Consider the following 22,911-nt stretch of genomic DNA (forward strand, 5'->3'; position numbering starts at 1 on the left):
GGACCTTACTTTACATTTCTACATTAGAAACAGAGAGCCTACTGTTAGACTGTGAATGAGGACCTTAGTTTACATTTCTACATTAGAAACAGAGAGCCTACTGTTAGACTGTGAATGAGGACCTTACTTTACATTTCTACATTAGAAACAGAGAGCCTACTGTTAGACTGTGAATGAGGACCTTAGTTTACATTTCTACATTAGAAACAGAGAGCCTACTGTTAGACTGTGAATGAGGACCTTACTTTACATTTCTACATTAGAAACAGAGAGCCTACTGTTAGACTGTGAATGAGGACCTTAGTTTACATTTCTACATTAGAAACAGAGAGCCTACTGTTAGACTGTGAATGAGGACCTTACTTTACATTTCTACATTAGAAACAGAGAGCCTACTGTTAGACTGTGAATGAGGACCTTAGTTTACATTTCTACATTAGAAACAGAGAGCCTACTGTTAGACTGTGAATGAGGACCTTACTTTACATTTCTACATTAGAAACAGAGAGCCTACTGTTAGACTGTGAATGAGGACCTTACTTTACATTTCTACATTAGAAACAGAGAGCCTACTGTTAGACTGTGAATGAGGACCTTAGTTTACATTTCTACATTAGAAACAGAGAGCCTACTGTTAGACTGTGAATGAGGACTTTAGTTTACATTTCTACATGAGAAACAGAGAGCCTACTGTTAGACTGTGAATGAGGAATGAAAGGGAGAGGTTGTAGACTATTAATGTCTATATTCACATTCTAATGGTTTCACTGGTGTATTTAAAGTGTGTGTGTGTGTGTGTGTGTGTGTGTGTGTGTGTGTGTGTGTGTGTGTGTGTGTGTGTGTGTGTGTGTGTGTGTGTGTGTGTGTGTGTGTGTGTGTGTGTGTGTGTGTGTGTGTGTGTGTGTGTGTGTGTGTGTGTGTGTGGATGGACGTGGTGACGTTTGTCATGACGACTTGATTTCAGGTGTGTAGGCCAAGGTGGACCCCTCATTACAATCATGTGAACTGGTGTTTAGACTTGAGTTGACAAATGATCTGGTAGTCAACCTCCAAAGGCTTCATTCATTCTTGTTAAAGTAAGGAAGGGCAGTATAACATGACCAGAGCAATACTAGCTGATCATTAGAAATGAATGAGGCAGATCTCGAGCTCTGTGGGACGTGTGTATTATTCCCCCTGCTGGACATATGGACAGGCTTACTGAAACTGGATTTACTTTTAGTCATCTTGGTCATTACAAGTAAACAAATAAATACAAATGCAAACTCTGATTCTCATGAAACTAGCACACACACACACGCACGCACGCACGCACGCACGCACGCACGCACACACACACACACACACACACACACACACACACACACACACACACACACACACACACACACACACACACACACACACACACACACACACACACACACACACACACACACACACACACACACACAGTCTGTGTTGATGTTTTAGGACAGTCTGATGATGATGTTTTAGGACAGTCTGATATTGATGTTTTAGGACAGTCTGCTGTTGTTTTAGGACAGTCCGATGCTAATGTTTTAGGACAGTCTGATGATGATGATGATGTTGTAGGACAGTCTGATTATTTTTTAGGACAGTCTGATGTAGATGTTTTAGACTTAAACATGACATGAAGTCAAATTGTAAACCTCTAAGGTATACCACACACAGTTTGAATGAGGTTTTAGAGAAGTTTTAGAACTCGATCTCTCTTGAGTTTATTATCTGTCGCTATATACTCTGTTATGTAGGACAGAGTGGGTTAGTGGATTAATGTTTGTCTTCTTCCCATTGGCATGTTGTACAGAGCCCTGTGAATATTTCACAGACTAAAGCATCCTTTCATCGGTGAAACGGTAGTTGATTCATCGCGCCTGGCCGTCAGACAGACATGACATGTTCCATTTGATACACAGATTGAAGACTCCACTGCTGTCATTTGGAGGAACGCGCACAATATCCCAACTGGTAAGGAAGTTAAATATACTTTTATGATCATGTCTTGACGAAGAAAATTTTTCTTTCGACTATTTTGTTTACGTAGTGACTTCTGAGCTTTGATAGCGGACTGTTGCAGACGAATCTCGACATACAGTAGATTGACCGTTAAACCTGAAGAAGGTTTACTTAAACAGTGAATGATCTTCTGGAAAATTAGAATCGGTTAGAATGCATTTACAATCTGAAATGCCTACTCTATTGTATTGTTCTACATTTTGAAACAATTGTGAAAACAGTTGACGATTATAGTGATATCCAAAGCGTTCTTCTCCGTTTATTGTTCCATAAACGTTATGTTGTATGCCATTGAAATAGAATGATTAGAATATATACAGTGCCTTGCGAAAGTATTCGGGCCCCTTGAACTTTGCGACCTTTTGCCACATTTCAGGCTTCAAAACATAAAGATATAAAACTGTATTTTTTTGTGAAGAATCAACAACAAGTGGGACACAATCATGAAGTGGAACGACATTTATTGGATATTTCAATAATTTTGCACGCCCAATTTTTCAGTTTTTGATTTGTTAAAAAAGTTTGAAATATCCAATAAATGTCGTTCCACTTCATGATTGTGTCCCACTTGTTGTTGATTCTTCACAAAAAAATACAGTTTTATATCTTTATGTTTATGTTACTTTCACAAGGCACTGTATATATATATATAGAATATAAATAGAATCATTCAAATGCTATGGTTGATTTATTCTCGTTCAGATCAACATGGAGAAGCCCTGCATACTGGCCACTACCTTCGGAGCACCTGGAGGCATCTACAAATGCTTTGCACCTGTTGTCGAGAAACACTTCACCATTATCCCATACGAGACATTCCTGCTAGACCAGAAGAATCTGTCAGAACAGGTCAAAGCAGTGTTTGTATGGGGCGTTGCCCTGAAAGTTGACAGGGTCTGATGCAGTCTCTGCCTAACCTCAAGGTGGTGGTTAACGGAGGGGTGGGAGTGAACCATCTGGACATACCCATGATCAACAGCTTTGGGGTGAAGGTGTGCAACACCCCTCATGTTGTTGACAACGCCACTGCCGACATCGGGATGGGTTTGATGCTGGCGTCTGCAAGGAAGATCGTCGAAGGTAGGCCTACTGTATGTCAGAATCTCAGAGTTAGTCGTTTCCCATACACAGATGAAGTCTAGTTCTGGATTAAGAAGAATGCTCAGGCCTCCCGGGTGGCGCAACGGTTAAGGGCGCTGTACTGCAGCGCCAACTGTGCCACCAGAGACCCTGGGTTCGCGCCCAGGGTCCGTAAAGGGGTAAAATAAAAGAATTAAATGCTCAATGAAGAATCTCTATTGAAAGTGCTTTTTAATCCAGGACTAGTCTTAATCTGTTTCCGGGGGAACCCGGCCATAAAGTGACAGAATGAAACCCCTTCTATTGCTTATCATATTCCTACAGGTCACCATTACACCCTAACCCACAACAATGAGGACTTGCCAGAGAGCTCCATGGGTATGGATGTCAGCGGGGCCACCCTGGGCATCATCGGTATGGGGAGGATAGGATACAAGGTGGCCAGGAGGGCCCAGGCGTTTGATATGAAGATCCTCTATCATAACAGGAACCGCAGGTGGTAATAATACATTTGATTTGACATAGTTTCCAAACACACTCAAAGACACCTTACAGTGTACTTCTGCTGGTCAAATTAAATCAGCAGGATGTTAGACAGTAGTATGGCTGTGGTCTCAATCTAGACAGTAGTATGGCTGTGGTCTCAATCTAGACAGTAGTATGGCTGTGGTCTCAATCATGAAGTGGAAGACAGTAGTATGGCTGTGGTCTCAATCTAGACAAGTAGTATGGCTGTGGTCTCAATCTAGACAGCTAGTATGGCTGTGGTCTCAATCTAGACAGTAGTATGGCTGTGGTCTCAATATCTAGACAGTAGTATGGCTGTGGTCTCAATCTAGACAGTAGTATGGCTGTGGTCTCAATCTAGACAGTAGTATGGCTGTGGTCTCAATCTAGACAGTAGTATGGCTGTGGTCTCAATCTAGACAGTAGTATGGCTGTGGTCTCAATCTAGACAGTAGTATGGCTGTGGTCTCAATCTAGACAGTATGGCTGTGGTCTCAATCTAGACAGTTGTATGGCTGTGGTCTGTGGTGGCTGTGGTCTCAATCTAGACAGTAGAACATCTAGACAGTAGTATCTTGTGGTCTCAATCTAGACAGTAGTATGGCTGTGGTAGAATGGCTGTGGTCTCAATCTAGACAGTAGTATGGCTGTGGTCAGACAGTCAATCTCAATCTAGACAGTAGTATGGCTGTGGTCTCAATCTAGACAGTAGTATGGCTGTGGTCTCAATCTAGACAGTAGTATGGCTGTGGTCTCAATCTAGACAGTAGTATGGCTGTGGTCTCAATCTAGACAGTAGTATGGCTGTGGTCTCAATCTAGACAGTAGTATGGCTGTGGTCTCAATCTAGACAGTAGTATGGCTGTGGTCTCAATCTAGACAGTAGAATGGCTGTGGTCTCAATCTAGACAGTAGTATGGCTGTGGTCTCAATCTAGACAGTAGTATGGCTGTGGTCTCAATCTAGACAGTAGTATGGCTGTGGTCTCGATCTAGACAGTAGTATGGCTGTGGTCTCAATCTAGACAGTAGTATGGCTGTGGTCTCAATCTAGACAGTAGTATGGCTGTGGTCTCAATCTAGACAGTAGTATGGCTGTGGTCTCAATCTAGACAGTAGAATGGCTGTGGTCTCAATCTAGACAGTAGTATGGCTGTGGTCTCAATCTAGACAGTAGTATGGCTGTGGTCTCAATCTAGACAGTAGAATGGCTGTGGTCTCAATCTAGACAGTAGAATGGCTGTGGTCTCAATCTAGACAGTAGTATGGCTGTGGTCTCAATCTAGACAGTAGTATGGCTGGTTAAGGTTTAGGTTTAGACATTGGTCTGCTGTGTGATTCTGAAAGCTACACATTCACCCTGTTCATTAATTTACTATTCATTTACTTATTCAAACTAAATGAGGATTTTAACTCTAAACTCACTGTAACACAGACTCAGTACCCAAACGGACTTCTGTCATCTTTAATTTATTCTAAAGACAATGTGATTGTGGTTTCTTTACTTGTATTGTCTTTCGTTCCAGGAAAGAGGAAGAGAGAGCAGTGGGAGCGATGTACTGTGCCAACATGGAGGATCTGCTCCAGCAGTCAGACTTTGTGATGGTGGTGGTGAACCTGTCACCTGCCACCCAGAAACTGATCGGTGCCAAGGAACTAGCCATGATGAAACCTACCAGCACTCTCATCAACATCAGTAGAGGTATGACCAGACCATAGAGTTAGAATAGGTAGAATGGCCCTCCCCATACAGGTCATTATGAGTGTCCCCGTAGCAGTAAGTCAGTGATTCTATATCTATGGACCTGACACACATAAGACTAAATCCTGACCTGAGATCTATGGGCGGAAGAAATGACGACTTCCACGTAAATCATGCATTGATGTAAATTAGAGCATTGTACAAAATGTGAGCCACACACAAGGACCTAAAGTTAGATTCACCCTAAAGTTATTGTGATCAGACTCTTAACTCACCATAACAAATGTAATTAACATTGGAGCATTTGTTTTCACAGGCCTCGTTGTAGACCAAGATGCGTTGGTGGAAGCACTCCAGAAGAAAGTGATCCGAGCCGCTGCACTGGATGTGACTTATCCTGAACCCCTACCAATGTTAGACTGATACCCTAAACCTCTACCAATGTTAGACTGATACCCTGAACCCGTACCAATGTTAGACTGATACCAAGAACCCCTACCAATGTTAGACTGATACCCTAAACCCCTACCAATGTTAGACTGATACCATGAACCCCTAACAATGTTAGACTGATACCCTAAACCCCTACCAATGTTAGACTGATACCATGAACCCCTACCAATGTTAGACTGATACCAAGAACCCCTACCAATGTTAGACTGATACCCTAAACCCCTACCAATGTTAGACTGATACCATGAACCCCTACCAATGTTAGACTGATACCATGAACCCCTACCAATGTTAGACTGATACCCTGAACCCGTACCAATGTTAGACTGATACCAAGAACCCCTACCAATGTTAGACTGATACCCTAAACCCCTACCAATGTTAGACTGATACCCTAAACCTCTACCAATGTTAGACTGATACCCTGAACCCGTACCAATGTTAGACTGATACCAAGAACCCCTAACAATGTTAGACTGATACCCTAAACCCCTACCAATGTTAGACTGATACCCTAAACCTCTACCAATGTTAGACTGATACCCTGAACCCGTACCAATGTTAGACTGATACCCTGAACCCCTACCAATGTTAGACTGATGCCATGAACTCCTGCCAATGTTAGACTGATACCATGAAACCCTACCAATGTTAGACTGATACCATGAACCCCTACCAATGTTAGACTGATACCCTAAACCCCTACCAATGTAAGACTGATACCCTAAACCCCTACCAATGTTAGACTGATACCATGAACCCCTGCCAATGTTAGACTGATACCCTAAACCCCTACCAATGTTAGACTGATACCCTAAACCCCTACCAATGTAAGACTGATACCATGAACCCCTACCAATGTTAGACTGATACCATGAACCCCTACCAATGTTAGACTGATACCATGAACCCCTACCAATGTTAGACTGATACCATGAACCCTTACCAATGTTAGACTGATACCCTAAACCCCTACCAATGTAAGACTGATACCCCAAACCCCTACCAATGTTAGACAGATACCATGATCCCTTACCAATGTTAGACTGATACCCTGAACCCCTACCAATGTTAGACTGATACCATGATCCCTTACCAATGTTAGACTGATACCATGATCCCTTACCAATGTTAGACTGATACCATGATCCCCTACCAATGTTAGACAGATACCATGATCCCTTACCAATGTTAGACTGATACCCTAAACCCCTACCAATGTTAGACTGATACCATGAACTCCTACCAATGTTAGACTGATACCCTAAACCCCTACCAATGTTAGACTGATACCCCAAACCCCTACCAATGTTAGACTGATACCATGAACCCTTACCAATGTAAGACTGATACCCCAAACCCCTACCAATGTTAGACTGGTACCCTGAACCCCTACCAATGTTAGACTGATACCATGATCCCTTACCAATGTTAGACTGATACCATGAACCCCTCAAGCGCTCCTCAAGTACCTCAAGTACCTCAAGTACTCCGTAATGTCAAAGTGAAAATGTTACAAATGAATACAAATTACATAACTCAAATATAGAAATTCAATAATCACTCCCTTTGTTTGGGCAAGCCTAAATTAGTTCGGAAGTCAAATTTGGCTTAAGAAATCACTTAAGTTATATGGACTCACTCTGTGTGAGAGTGGGAGGTTGTAGATAGAGGTTGACATGATTTTTTAATGACTACCGCTTCCTCTGTCCCCCCCATACAGTACATACAGGATCTGTAAGGTCACTCAGTCAAGTATTTCAAGCACGGATTCAACTACAAATACCAGGGAGCTTTTCGAAAGCCTCTGAAGGGCAGTGATTGGTAGATGGGTAACAATAACAAATTCTACATTGAATATATCTTAGTCAAGTTAATAATTATGCTGTGGATGATGTATTAAACCACCCAAACACATGAAAGATGCAGTCGTCCTTCTGAACTGAGCTGCAGGACAGGAAGGAAACTGCTTAGGAATGTCACCATGAGGCCATTGGGGATTTGAAAACAGCTACAGAGCTTAGTGGCTGTCATGGGAGAAAACGGAGGATGGATCAACAACATTGTAGTGACCCCACAATAACCTAAACGACAGAGTGAAAAGAGGAATACAAATATACAGAATACATTTTTTCCCAAAACATTCATATACAGTATATGTATGGATAAAGGCACTAAAATAATACTGTAAAAAAAACTCAAACATGGCAAAGGAATACACTTTTTTGGCCTAAATGCAAAGCTTTATGTTTGGGGCAAATCCAACACATCACTGAGTAACTGCCTCTTTATTTTCAAGCTTGGTGTGGGTATGTTTGACATTGGCAAAGACGGGGTGTTTTTCAGGATGAAAAAAAGCAGGATGGAGCTAAGCACAATCCTAGATGAAAACCTGCTTCGGCAGAACAATAACCTACAACACAAAGCCAAATCTACCAAGAAGATAGTGAAGGTTCCTGAGTGGCCTTGTTACATTTTTGAAAAGACTTTCTTTAGGCACTTGTATAACCCTCAAATAACACATTTCTGTTGATTTCTTCCTGGACAGAGGCCACCCCCCTTGCTGCTCTTCCAAACGTCATCATCCTGCCCCACATAGGGACCAACTCCGTTGAGACGATGCAGATAATGGTGGAGAAGATGGTGACCAACGCCCTGGTAGTACTAGGAGGGAACCATCCTCCTGATGAGGTCAAGGTGTAGGTCAGAGAAGTTTCCTCTAGGTACAGATCTAGGACCAGTTTCTATTCCCCCAATCCTAACCTGAACCATTAGTGGGCAAAATGCAAAATTTAAAACCAAAATCGGCATCTAGGGGCAACTTCCCCCTATTCCTCAGGAATCACCCTGGACCCTCCATGCCAGTTTTAACTAGCTGCCATGCCTTAGAGCAGGGGTGTCAAACATACGGCCCCGCACACGAGGGGGTCCAATCTGACCCATGGGTGGTTCGAGTGGCCTCAAATATTTAGGAAACATTCATGCAGTATCTTGACTGTGTCCAGCTCGCTAATAATCCCCGAAATTAGAGCTACACAGTCAGGGAGCAAATTTCTAAAATGATGGATAAAGGACTATTTTTTTTCTCACATTTTGACGGCAAGGAAATACAACACATTCAGTGCGGCCCTCCGGGGTCGTCGGGGTGCCCCCCTTCCAGCATTGGGGAACATCCGGCGCCATGTCTATTTCTATGGGCACAAGCAGTGTTCCTGACACAAACTGTTCACACCCTTCTTGTTGGTGGAGAGAATTTTGCAGGTTTAAAGCTTATTTCCTGCAATTCAACACATTTTGTCAAGGGGTGCAAATCAAATGTTGCAGTTTTAAAGCAAAAATATTCTTGCAATTCCATACATTTTGCCTTGTCTAATGTGTATACATGTGATATTTGTGTGATAAAAAAATGACCACAATATCTATGGGCTAAAAAATAAAATAAAAACGTTAGCTGACATGGGCTAGTTGATTTGGACATTTCAGACCAGTTATACATGCATAGCTATTAAGGTCTGCAATCACACGTGACCCAATTTCAGAATTGCACCTTGTGCATTCTACTATTACAACTTTCAAAAGTAAGTTTAAAGCCAGACTGAATTCCTTTAAAAAATAAATAATAATAATAATTGGGGGGGGACCCCCTCCCTCCCCCTGCCGACCTCTCAGTTTGGGAACCATTGTTGTAGAAGACCTGCCTTAGAGGGTCCTAACTTCCACCATCATTGATCTAGCAGAATGTGGAAGGAAGGAGGACGATGGGGTAAATCTATCCTGCGGGGATGAAGGAAAGGAGAGGAGGAAAATGAGATATTTAGTATTGAGACTTAGCCACCACAATGCAGCAGTGTCACTGTATTTCTAACTGCAAAATAAACAACTTGACACACCTGTGTTTTTTGTTGTGTATTAATGCGTCACAAATATAAACATCAAATGTTATAAATATTTAGTAAATCTGAAGCAAAGTTATAAGATATTTAGTAGTCCAATGTAATCCATCCCTACAGCACTTAAGAGAAGAAACTGCGTCCTCTGGTGGAGAGGAGAGGGAAGCTATGGAAAGGATGGGGGCGGTGATGTCATGATGGTTAACTTTACCCAATCCGTCGGCCCCGGTCCCGCACCAGTCAGCGGGGAACAACACAGTTGTTTTTATGTGACAGAAGAAAGCAGTAACTACTAGCAGAAGTACGGGAAAACGGCTTTGTATGAAGAAGCGTAACTTTACGCACAGGCAGCAGACAGTGGATCAAACTGAACCCACAGACGTAGTAGTCTACAACCCACACAGAACCCAGTGGGGTTCTGAAGAATACGAAAATGAATCGGAGTTTAAGTAAATCGCAGTCTTCTTTGCAGTATCGTGCGACAGTGGAAGTGAAAAGCAAAGTAAGTAGCCGCGCGGGAGTTGGGCATCCTGTTTTATGGGCTGACTATTGTTCCATTTGGAGAGGATGCTGTCTAGCTGCGCAATGTGCTCCCGATAAATGGAAAAATAACGGTCCTTGACTAAAATTATATATAGTCCTACAACCAAAAATGCGTTTATGCTTTTATGGTATGAAATAATCTGTTTACCACCAATGGTTGTCCATTCACCCATTCATTTCAGTTTTACCTGTCATAACATTATATTTTAGTAATGTGTTATTACCTGCATATGTAATAGCCAATATTATGGCTATAAGCTAGATAGATGTTCTGCTCACAATCCTTGGCTGATCTACAGGTACATGTATACATTTGCTCCATATCATCTTAGTTTAGTCCAGTAGCCTAATACATCGCTGACACTCAATATCAAAAGCGCATTCGTCAATGAATTGCTTTGATTTGTCTTAATAAATATGGAAAGGACAAATTTTCTTTATCGTTCAAAGTTTCTCCGAAACATTGTGTCTTTAGTATGGAGCAGAGTTCAGAAGGTTTTCCCTTAGCCGTTCCAACCCCGGGGAGTTCCAAGATTTCTACAAGCTCATCCTGCGCCTGCACCGTCTAACCAGCATTGATGTCATCATTGGCTATGCAGATATCCAGGGAGAGCTACTACCCATCAATAACGATGGCAACTTCTGCAAGGCCGTGTCCACTGCTCCTACCTTACTGCGGATCTTCATACAGAGACAAGGTATACACCCAGACCAGACCAGACAGTTGTTTTACTCTGAAGCCCTAAACACAACTAGCTGTAATTATGCAAGACTAAGCCAGTTATTATGGTTGTCTGTCATTAAAAAGGTAATAAAAGCCAGGTAACATCGAAAGGCTTCAATAACATATCATCCAAAGCTGAGACTGGAATTCAAATATCCTTGTTGCAAGCCTTCGTCATACGGGATTTATCAGAGTTTGCATCAGGGAGGTTGTTTATGTGTGTCTCCACCAGCAGCAGAAGGGGAAGTCATTTAGTTGTCCAGGGTTGATGTTTATTTTCATGTAATTGCTGTGCGCTGCTATTTTCGTATGTTTATTTTACATGGTGGACTATCTACATTTTTTCCCTTGTTTATGTACCCTCAGGAACGCCTGTTTATGTACCCTCAGGAACTCCTGTTTATGTACCCCCGGGAACTCCTGTTTATGTACCCCCGGGAACTCCTGTTTATGTACCCTCGGGAACTCCTGTTTATGTACCCTCGGGAACTCCTGTTTATGTACCCTCGGGAACTCCTGTTTATGTCGGGAACTCCTGTTTATGTACCCTCGGGAACTCCTGTTTATGTACCCTCGGGAACTCCTGTTTATGTACCTCGGGAACTCCTCGGGAACTCCTGTTTATGTACCCTCGGGAACTCCTGTTTATGTACCCTCGGGAACTCCTGTTTATGTACCCTCGGGAACTCCTGTTTATATAGTTTGTAGAGAATCAGAACCTATTCTGCATGTTGACAGTATGATTTATGCCCTGGTTGTTGTGCTAAGTCAGAAGTTGTTTCTTGCCCACATTGACCCACACAGTAAAACAAACAATGCATCAGTTTAGTTGCATTGTAGCCCTTATGGGAATTAGACTAGTTAGTACATTTGACAAGTTTTGCTTTTTAAGACGTGTACTGACAGATTTCCTTTTCACAGAGGAAGTAGACGACAATACCTTCTGCCCCAATGCCACTGTGACCCGCCGGAGGAAGGTGCCAGCGATCCCCCTGCCACGCGGAGACGGGAACCGCAAAAGGCCCACGGTCCACATCAGCAGGCCGCAGGACTTCCGTCCCATCTCGTCCATTATTGACACAGATTTCCTGCCCGCATCTCAGCGCCGGGTGCGCTTTACCGCCAGGGCTCAGAGAGGCCCCTGGGGTTCTATATCCGGGATGGGACTACTGTGAGGGTGACTCCCCACGGCCTGGAGAAGGTACCTGGGATCTTCATCTCACGGCTGGTCCCTGGAGGCCTGGCTGAGAGCACAGGGCTGCTGGCCATTAACGACCAGGTGCTTGAGGTGAATGGGATTGAGGTGATGGGCAAGGTGTTAGACCAGGTCACAGACATGATGATCGCAAACAGTCACAATCTTATCATCACGGTGAAGCCGGTGAACCAGCGTAATAACATAGTGCGTACCGGCAGCTGGATGTCGGGGATAAACTCAGGCAGTGTCAGCTCTTTAGACTACCAGAGTTACCACAGCATGCCCATCTGTCAGAGTTACCACAGCATGCCCGTCTGTGTGGGAGCCTACAGCTTCACTGATGACGAGCTGCAGAGCGACGAGGACTTGGACATTGTGATTGAGAGAAGACTCAGAAACTCATCCCGTCGCTCCAGTGCCTCCACCTCCACAGCCTCCCGTTCCCAGGCTTGGTCCCAGCCCCAGCAGAGTCCTAGGCCTTCTCCTAGGCCATCCACTCGACGCCCTCCCCGTCGACCTTACTCTGTCATCTCCTCAACCTCCTATCACTCACAACCCAGCCTCACTAACCTGAACCTCAGACTGAACCGAGACCTGACCCTGCAGCAGCACTACGGCAGCAGCCCAGCCATCAGGGAGATGAATGGAGGTGTGTTTAACCACAGCAGCCTGCTCACCCTGAGGACAGAGCTACGACGCAGCCTGGTGCTACAGAGGGGAGGGGTGGAGGAGGACGGAATGGTCATCACCTTGTGATTCTACAGTCAGATTCTAGAACACTACAAACCACAGGGGGCTGCTGAGGGGAGGACAGAATGGTCATCACCTTGTGATTCTACAGTCAGATTCTAGAACACTACAAACCACAGGGGGCTGCTGAGGGGAGGATGGAATGGTCATCTCCTTGTGATTCTACAGTCAGATTCTAGAACACTACAAACCACAGGGAGGGGGGGACGGCACATAAAAATGGCCAGAATTAAGTGAATGGTATAAAACACGTGTTTGATTAAACCCCTTTTTTGATGCATTTGATACCATTCCACTCATTCTGCTCCAGCCATTACCACGAGGCTGTCCTCCCTAATTAAGGTGCCACCAACCTCCTGTGCTACAGACACTGCCAGCCTTTGTTATAACTTTTCAATGCTTGAGACGGAGGAGACGCTTCTTATTGGCTGGGTCCCAAATGGCACCCCATTTCCTATATAGCGCACTGCTTTGACCTGGACCCTGGTCACAAGTAGTGCACTATAAAGGGAATAGGGTGTTGATGATACATTGTGAATTCAGGGATCTGACCTTTTGAACCCACTTAAATGTTGTCCCTCTCAGCGTCAGTGTCTCAGCACATTTGAAACCAAAGCGGAGCGCCTAAGTATTTAATATGGAAATAGTCATGAAACACCATTATGTATTATTAGTAAATCCAGTTCTGGCACTTGTTGTTATACTGTGAATGTGGATGTCCTTTACATGTACTGCTGATGCATTGTGTAGAGAGATTGTATTATTAAAGCTACAGCACTGTTGTGGTTTTATTATGTCTCCCAAGTGGCACAGCGGTCTAAGTCACTGCATCTCAGCGCTAGAGGCGTCACTACAGACCCTGGTTCGATTCCAGACTGTATCACAACCGGCCGTGATTGGGAGTCCCATAGGGCGGCGCACAATTGGCCCGTCATTGTAAATAAGAATTTGTTCTTAACTGACTTGCCTAGTTAAATAAAGGTTAAATAAATATGTCTAATGCCATTTATGAGGAATAAAACCTTAACTATCCCCTTACCAAAATATCAAGCCATTATGTGTGTCCCAAATGTCATTATGAACTGTGTCATTATGAACTGTGTCATTATGAACTGTGTCATTATGAATTGTGTCATTATGAATTGTGTCATTATGAACTGTGTCATTATGAATTGTGTCATTATGAACTGTGTCATTATGAACTGTGTCATTATGAATTGTGTCATTATGAATTGTGTCATTATGAACTGTGTCATTATGAATTGTGTCATTATGAACTGTGTCATTATGAACTGTGTCATTATGAACTGTGTCATTATGAATTGTGTGAGCCACTGACATTTGTATCTGTGAGTTTTCAGCCCTTCTGTCCACATACTTTGATTAAAGATGATGTGGGCTAAATATCAAGCAGAGTTTCAGTGATTTGTGATTTGCTTACAGTACTAGGCCCATAGGTTTAACTCAAAGATGAAACAAAACAGTCTCCCTGACCCACTTCAACAATACAGATGTAGACCATGCTTGCTGATAAGTTATCAAAAATAGTGTTCAAGTACCTAATGCTTGACCCTGTCTTGAGCTCACCTCTGACCTGGTATGATATTTGTTGTCATAATGTTCTGCTTATGGGAAAATGACATTGACCAGAAATACTTAGAGCTGCATTGAACCAGGCAAATGTGTCCATTTGAATTCTAGAATTGTATATGTATTCCATTAAAATTCTATATGTATTCTATATTCAATATGAAGATATGCCATGTTTACTTATTGTAGTTTATTCCCCATAGGTGTGATTTCACAGGGTGCCCCAAGATGCAACAGGTATGATATGAATTGATGAGTGTGATACACCTGGTGGCAACAGGTGTGGTCCCCAGTGGTGATCAAGGTCAACTCAATTATTCTACTGTGCTCGAAATGGTCCAGGGTAAGAATTAGAGACACACTCATTTGATTGGAGGGTCATGACCATGCAATATGTTAATGAGCAAACGTCACTTCCTCACTTCCTGTGCGCCATGTTTCCTATCAATAGTTGGATGATGCTCTTCAACAGAACAAACAAAAGAAATGGTTGATTAAAAATAGAGGAAATTCTGCCATTATTGGTATTATAGGCGAAGAAAACGATTTGATAAGTGCATGCCGAGTATTTCATGGTATATTTTTCATAGCTGTGTGGTGCGCGCGCCTAAGCTCTTCTCCACTCGGATTGGTGAAAACAGACTCACGAGCACGCACTCTGTCGAGAGCTTTCTCTTCGACTGCCAGGTCGTGTAAGGTACACTTTCCCAAATGTATCTTCACTATATATCTGCATGATTAACATTGTGTCCAAAACGTTGTTGCAATTCACCAAATATTTAAATCCTGCCGCCAAATGTGTATGAGTGGTGAAGTTACCTCAGTGACCTGTCTGTGTGTGCATGCAAATTAGGCAAAATGCGATGCTAGCATCAGTCATCCAGCTAGCTAACAACTGTTTTAGCTGGCTTGCGCAGATGCAGTATTATTATGCATCCTGATGATTTATCAGTGGTTTAGTATTTCTCTGCTCATTCTTCCTCGTAGTTATTTGCTAGCCAGTAACATCCAACTGTCAGTGTGCCATTCACAGAATTATGTAACTTCTCTTAACTGCAGTTTTTCGCAGCAGACGAAGTGACCAAATGATCAGTTTTACTACTTGGCTGGCATTGCGTTCATGTAGCCAGTAACGAAAACCGAGGAACGTACCATTTCCGCCAACAATGACTAATGACAAAGTTGTTATCATTTTATATATAACTATTTATGGGATTCAGAGGCAACCGCTTGCTTGGCCTACTAGTCCAGAGGCACCTCCACTATAAATGCTGCTTTGTATCACTGACACTGAAGTGGTTATTGTTTACAGTATATAAAAAAAAATGATTTAAATGTCTTGTTTTTGTTTCTAGGCCTACCTCTGGCTGGTGAAATGAACCTTTTATTTACTGCTGTGTTTTGCTCGTGCAGGGAAAAGATGTACCAACTACCTGTGGAGAAATTGGACAAAATCAGACAATCAAGGAAGAGAGTCAAAGATATTCTATGTGACATTGGACTTGACAACTGCAAAAAGTTGTTGGATGTAAGTTCTGTTTGTCCACTACAAATGTTAAAGCACAGATATTAGTGGGACTTTGTTCACTGTGGCTACTCTTAATAGAATATTGATATATTCATTTTTGCAATAACCCTCTCTTGGTCTATTTTGTTTTCCAGGATCTTAAATGCTTTGATGCAGGAGACGACTGTTTTGAGAACACAGACTGGGAGGATTTAACGGACGGTTACCATGGCAAAAGGAGAAAAAGGGTACGCTCATCATTGTGGACGACAAGTCATTTATTATTCTGTCATAATAGCTGTTTCAATACTGTAATATGTCTTAGCTTTATATTTTAAATGTAACATTAATATTTAAATCACATGCTAACTTCATCATTATTATTTAAATCACTCAGTGGCCATATCGCAGAGAGATGCTCTGCTGTGCCCTGTGCTGGTTCTCTACCCGGTCATGGTACACCTTCAGAGGACACGTCCAGCGCTGTCACGAGGAAGAGGAGGACATCAGCGCCCTGTCCTCCTGCCCCAACTGTTCCTTCATCAGCCAGCCTGATGTCACCAATCAACACATCAAGCTGTTCCACGGGGCTCAGCCAAAACCACCAGTGCCTCATGTACATTAACCTCCACCACGTCCCATACCACCATCCATTCAGTCTCCACCACTGACGTAGGAGACAAATACTCGTGTCGAGGCTGTGGGTTCCACGACTCGCTGTTCTATGTCATGAGAAAACACGTCCTGGTGAACCACTACGGATCGTTGTTGAATCGTTACTATGGTCACCGGAACGAAGCGGAACAGACAGCGGGCGGGGTCAAATTGTCCACGTTCTTCTGCAGAATGTGTAACATGCCGGCGGAGACGTCGGAGCACCTGCTCTACCACATTCTGAGCTCAGACAAACACAAGGAACTGCACGAGCACATCAGGCCCTTCATCGTCGAACACGTCAACACCAACCTCAAAAATAGCATAAGGAACGGCCCGCAGCAGAAGCTTCCGAACCTGGCTCCCAGGGCTGTCCAAAAAGTAGTCTCTCTGGTCTCCAAGAACAGTAACCAACAACAACCCAACGGAAGCTCCATATCAAAAAACCCTTCCACCGGTACTATGCTTCTGGCTGCTCCAAGTAACACAACGGCCCTTGTGTGTGGTCCAAACCAGAGGCACATGTTCCTCGCCACACAGGGCCCAGGAGGAAACGGCTTAGTACTCACTCAGCGGGCAGTTACTTCTCTTCAGAACCATGCTGCCTTACCCACCTCCACACTCGTCAAAGCTGGTCCCATCAGAATGATGCTGCCCAACACCCAGCAGAATGCCACCAAACCGTTACCAATAACAATTAGAGTTCCCCAACAACAACAACAACAACAGCCCCGACAGGTCCTACTTCCACCTGGTGTCCAAATCAATGTCCAAAACAAGATGGGCGGTGGTTCCCAGCCCTTTATGTTGACCCAGTCTGGTCCCAGAGGAGCAGTCATGTCCTCCCAGTCTGTCCGTCTGGTCCCTACTGGCAACAAGGTCAACGGCATGCCAACCTACACACTGGAAACTGTTCAGGTTGCCATGCCAGTCCAGTCTGCTGGGGTCACCCAAATTGTCAATAAAGGTGTGCTTGTGACGCAGAACATGACCACTCTACAACAGCAGAACAAGCCGTCGACTATTATCGTCATGGGAAACGGTACGGTGTCCAATCAAGCACCTAGCACGGCCGTGATTAACCTGACACAAGGTGACAACGGCACTGAGAAACCCAAAGAGTTGGCTGTGCAGACACAATTTCTGAAGAAGATGGAGAATAACACGGTGAAATGCACAAGATGTAAAACGTTATTGTCGGAGAAGGGTATTTTTCAGCATTTGTTGCATGGTCTGCAGTGTTTACTCTGCCCATTGGTGTTCTATTCCATCCAGCAAGTCATGGTACACATGGGTAAGGAACACAAGCTCTCAGACAAAGCCAACTGTGACGTCCTCAAAGAGAAATATCGCCTGGGAATCAATCCCCAGGGGGCCTTTTGTTTCCCTTTTTTGACATGAGTGCAACTGTCCCTAAAGACCTGCTTGCAGACAAGGAGCTAAACGTGGTTCTGGTCACATCGACTAAAGACCGGATCTATCTGAAGCTGAGACGAGAGTCCATCAAGTCAGCATATCAAAACCTAGCAAAAGACGGTTGTCCCTTCTGTCCAGAGAAGCCTCAGAACGGGGAGGATTACGAGCTCCATCTGAAGACAAAGCATCACATTGTACCCACCATACATGCCATACTGAAGGCCCCAGCCTTCAAGTGTGTATACTGCCTGGGGGTGTACACAGACAAGTCCACTTCCAAAACCATCTCCATACACGTCCAGCGCTGCAGGTGTGCCCCCAAGGCAGCCAAGGATGCAGAGAGATTGATCAACCCTGATCCAAATGCCCAGACAATCAACGGTGGCGTGCCGGCCGCTGCCCTGGATCAGAGCAGACCGAGTAGGTCTAGGGAAGCGACAGGGGGGGCCACCAAGCAGCAGGTGGGGCACAAATCCAAACCTGGTGCTTTTACATTTGACCCCACTGTGTCCCTGGTGCTGGATCCCACAGGAATGGAGATGCTTCCCTTCCAGGATAGAAAGGAGTTCCTCACCAGATACTTCCACCAGAGGCCCTACCTGTCTAGGAAAGAGATGGAGGCCCTGGCGGGCCGTCTGTGGTTCCAGAGGACTGATGTGGCGTCTCTGTTCGGGGGCGAAGCGCAGCCGGTGTATGAAAGCACTCCGACAGAAGAAGACTAAGGTTCTGATGGGGTTTAACTGGACTGAGCTGAGCAAGCTGAAGCACGACCTTGTTGTTCCAGAGATTGAACCTGAAAAGAAGGCTGAGCCAGGGAACGTAGATGTCTAACTCACTGTACGCACAGTCATTCTGCAGTCAGAATGCATTCAAAGTGAGTCAAGTGTGCAAACAAACAAACAAACAAGGAAATATATGAACCAAATTGCAAGCTGTGTTTATCTAGAAGATATATTTAGGATGTATAGAAAGAAACGGTGATAGCCCTTGTCATTATTTTCTTATTATAAAAAGGGAATTTTAAAGGAAACGATGTCATCGAGACAACATTTAAAGACGAGAAAGAGTCATGAGAATTAGATGTCCCTTTTGAGGTCATGGGGAAAAAAGTCTTAACTAGTATTTTGTCAATTAACACTTGAGTTTATACCTGTACCCATTTTGACAAAAAAAAGACAGTGTGGACCAATTTGTTTTTGTACAATTGTAAAGAGTGTTTAGTAGAATTGAAACGTGTGTAGATATTTTATACGATCTGTTAATATACCCAAGAACGTGTGGACACATACAATATTTATTTGAAATCTCATGTCATTGATAACTATATGTACAGTATAACTTCACAGCCTGGGCAGCTTGTAAACACGCACTATTTGGCTCAAAAACTAAAGCAGTTTATTAGCATAATATGCTGTAGTATATAATAAAGTGACATTCAAGATGCATAGTACAAGTGCCTCGGTTCTCCTATAGAAGTTTTCATGGTGTGTTAAATTAAAGGATGTGTGTTTTTCTTCTTTTCTAGAGATGACCTCGTTGATCTGTGTTTTCGTTTTGCACATAAATTACCATATTTGTAAAAATGTTAGTTTGTTTCTTTATTGGGTTTGGCATGTGGATTAAAATGAAATAAATATAGTATGTCCTGGCTTGAAATACACCCAACAAGTCTACTAGTAGATTTATAAAAATTGTATTAACAATTTGAATTAATATTATCTAACCTTATCTGTGGTATAAATCCACAATTGATGATTTCTAGCTGACATTGGGTGTACAGGCATTTTACTGCAGTAGAGTTACAAGATATTTTGAACGATAGTGTCCCAGGCTGCTGGCCTGGAGTAGGTTTAGATGGCCTGGAGTAGGTTTAAAGTAGTGGTGAGGTTTTAATGGGTGCAGGGTTAGTTGGTAGGGTAATTGTTTCACAAAGTGTATTGAATACATACTACAGAATAGTAGGCGGATACACAGCCAATACAGTAGGTGGCGGCCTACACCTATTACATTTGTTTGCCACAATACCCAAAAAGAAGTCGCTTTGACAACGATTGCTTCTGCCTTAACCCATTCTTCAGACAGACATTACTAGTTGTGCAGAGTGATGTTTATATATACATGCTAGCGAGATAGCTGGTGTGCGACCGAAGAAAATCACTAGCATTTAAAAAAAATAGTTTGAGTAGCATATGAATTATGTTTGGAATTAAATCATACTCAAGAGTAAAACAATGTCTGGTTCTTCAGCATTACGCGAGCAGTTGTGTGGCTATGATGAACCGGACCAGCGGCAGTGTCGAACTTGATCCTCAGCATCATTTGAACCGCGAGCGCCGTTCCGTCTCATCAGTTTGTCATGACAGAAGAGATTTTCACACTTCTTCCAAGTGTGCTGGTAAAAACCTGTTGAGGAAGTTTGTCAACAAAACAAAGTAAGAGAACGTTATGGTTTTGACGTTTTGGTAGCAAGCCCTGAGTTGTCTGATTTGATTCATCATGTCTCGCTAGCCTTGCTATGTCAAATCCTTGTTCACGCCAAGCATGTTTGGCTCGACAATAACAAGTTGTTAGCATGAGCACAAACGGATCAGGTACCAGGCTCCTCTTCTGCTATGACTTGAGTAACGTTTTCTTCATTGCATGTCTTCAACAGGAAGAAGCTCTGGTATGAAACACCACCCCAGGTTGGTACACAGTCTCATGTCATGATTTAGATTGTAATTATGCTTATTCTCAGCCTGGTCCCTGATCTGTTGTCATTGGCATAACAATTCCATAGGAGTTGTCAAGACAGTAGAAACAGACTGGCACTCAGGCTTGATGTATCCGGTTTCACACCTTAACCTTTGTGTAATTCTAACAGGGGCCACCGTCCAATCAGTTCAGTGCTCTGAAGCCACCTAAGAAACGAAGCCAAGAGGACAACATGCGCACCAGAGTCCTCAACTCCATCCTGTACAAGGCCATCACTGATCTACTGAGCTCCCCCGAAGTCAACTATGAGGTCTACAGCTACAGTGTGGACATCTCAAGGGTAGGAATAACCGTGCCGGTGTGTTTGCAATCATGCCACAACTCCCTGTCACTCATTGTCATGTTTGGCTGGACAATGACAGCATTGATCACTTGCCGATCTGGGACTAGGCTAGGAAGTACTTCAGCTTGGACTGAAATATTCAATGACATTTTGGTAATGCAAGGTAGCTTCATAAAATTGGTGCTAGTATTGTGTACATTCTATCCCTCTCAGCACTGCATGGAAGGCGCCAAAATGCAAAGTCCTTCCATTTTGAGTTTTTCTAATATTGCGCGTGTGTCACATCAGGTGTCACTGCCTGCAGACTTCTCTAGTTGCCGGGTCTATTGGAAAACCAGTGGTGTGTCAGAGAGGGATGACCAGATTCAGCAAGCACTGGACAAGAGCAGCCCTCGTATAAGGTAAGCACTCTCTCAGGAAAATAGCAGTACTCTTCTCTTTCTGTGGTGATTGTTTCTAGCCTGGTTCCAGATCTATGTGTTCTTGCCAACGGTCCATGTCAAAGAGTTGGAAGGATAGCACACGGAGACTGACACTCGGGCTAGGATGTTTCAGGATGTTGTTAGAGAGAACCCCTGTGCTGTTCTGTTGTTAACAGGTACCTCATTATGGCTCATCAAACCCTTGGTGGTGTCCCTCCTTTGGTTTTCATAAAGGATAAACAGTATGCAGCCATGTCTGAGGTAATTGGCATTTCATATTCATTAGAACACAAACAATATTCAACATTTTATGACAAACTGTGCTGATGGACTTTGTGCTTGTGGACTGTGCTGTTAGGTTGAAAACCTACTCAAGATGGCTGACTTTGGTCCTGAAGATGGTCTGGGGTGAGAAAGTCTGATGACTGGGGCTCAAATAGTAAATACAGTCAAGTGAATTTTTGAAGTTGACTTAATACATCTAATTTCTTCCAGAGAACAACTACATGTAGTGGAATCAGGACAGTCCACCACATCTAAAAAACCTGTGCTGTTCGGGGTTGACCACGACGCTCTCAACAAACAGATCCTGGACTACAAACTGAGGGTCAAAGACACTACCTCAAACACCCTGGCACCAGAGCTCACAATGCAGCAGCTGGAGGTGCTGGCAGAGTACAGGAAGCAGAAGATAATGGAGAAGAAGAAGAAGTCTAAACGGCCCGTTGATGATGACATCACTCCTAAGGAGTACCTTCTGTCCAGGCACAGCCAGGGTCAGGAGAGGGAGGAGGACGACGGCCGGGCATTCAGCCAGGAAGACGACCAGGTCCGAGAACTCATGGCTGAGGAGAGCAGGAAGTCCTAGATCCTTAGTTGAAAAGGTGAAATGTCAGTGACGAAACATCACAACTTGTAATCCTGGTTATCATCTCCATCAGACTTTCCTATTCGGAAGTCCAACTTGGGAGAGTCGTTCCAAGTGGTTTGTTTCGCCGTCGGAACCTTGTATTTGTCACTTCCGAGGAGCATTGGGAAGGCACCATGAATGCCCAGTGTACTGGAGATCCCTTCTCCTTACATGTGTGTTTTGGTAGTTTTACACCAGAGATCAGACATGGGTGAATTGTTCACGTCAATAAACACTTTCAAGGTATTGAGTTTGTCATGATATGTTTAATTGTTCATGGACTACCATTCCAATAGGTGTAGAAATATTAGTCAACAGGATTGGGGTGGGGGTGTATATAGAAAAACATGATCACCAATCCAGTCCTGTAAATGATCCGTTGTAAACATTAAAGGCACATCATGCGGAAACTGCAACTATGTTGTAAGTTAAGTAAAAGGCCGAGACGCAATCTGAAAAGGCTCTTGATATTTTAAAAGGTCATTTCCG

General features: G+C 43.5%; 2 protein-coding genes and 2 pseudogenes across 2 annotated transcripts; all 4 read left to right on the top strand.

Moving 5' to 3' along the window:
• The first annotated feature begins 1,841 nt into the window (after positions 1-1,841).
• On the top strand, positions 1,842-9,672 carry LOC124027231 (putative 2-hydroxyacid dehydrogenase SE_1879). The gene is given in 8 exon segments (XM_046339694.1): positions 1,842-1,992; positions 2,743-2,932; positions 2,935-3,120; positions 3,445-3,616; positions 5,153-5,328; positions 5,645-5,741; positions 8,330-8,336; positions 8,338-9,672. Coding segments are annotated over 8 exon segments (1,047 nt in total). The 5' UTR covers positions 1,842-1,920; the 3' UTR covers positions 8,485-9,672.
• A 195-nt stretch (positions 9,673-9,867) lies between these two features.
• On the top strand, positions 9,868-14,255 carry LOC124027228 (annotated as a pseudogene).
• Positions 14,256-14,912: 657 nt separating this feature from the next.
• Positions 14,913-19,636, top strand: LOC124027226 (annotated as a pseudogene).
• A 414-nt stretch (positions 19,637-20,050) lies between these two features.
• On the top strand, positions 20,051-22,668 carry LOC124027229 (putative ribosome-binding factor A, mitochondrial). The gene is made up of 7 exons (XM_046339691.1): positions 20,051-20,485; positions 20,707-20,737; positions 20,917-21,087; positions 21,379-21,491; positions 21,689-21,773; positions 21,871-21,920; positions 22,008-22,668. The coding sequence occupies exons 1-7, from the start codon at positions 20,250-20,252 to the stop codon at positions 22,378-22,380; spliced, it is 1,059 nt and encodes a 352-aa protein (XP_046195647.1). The 5' UTR covers positions 20,051-20,249; the 3' UTR covers positions 22,381-22,668.
• The last annotated feature ends 243 nt before the right edge of the window (positions 22,669-22,911 follow it).

This window comes from Oncorhynchus gorbuscha, unplaced genomic scaffold (assembly GCF_021184085.1).
Source record: "Oncorhynchus gorbuscha isolate QuinsamMale2020 ecotype Even-year unplaced genomic scaffold, OgorEven_v1.0 Un_scaffold_3013, whole genome shotgun sequence".
Lineage (NCBI taxonomy): Eukaryota > Metazoa > Chordata > Actinopteri > Salmoniformes > Salmonidae > Oncorhynchus > Oncorhynchus gorbuscha.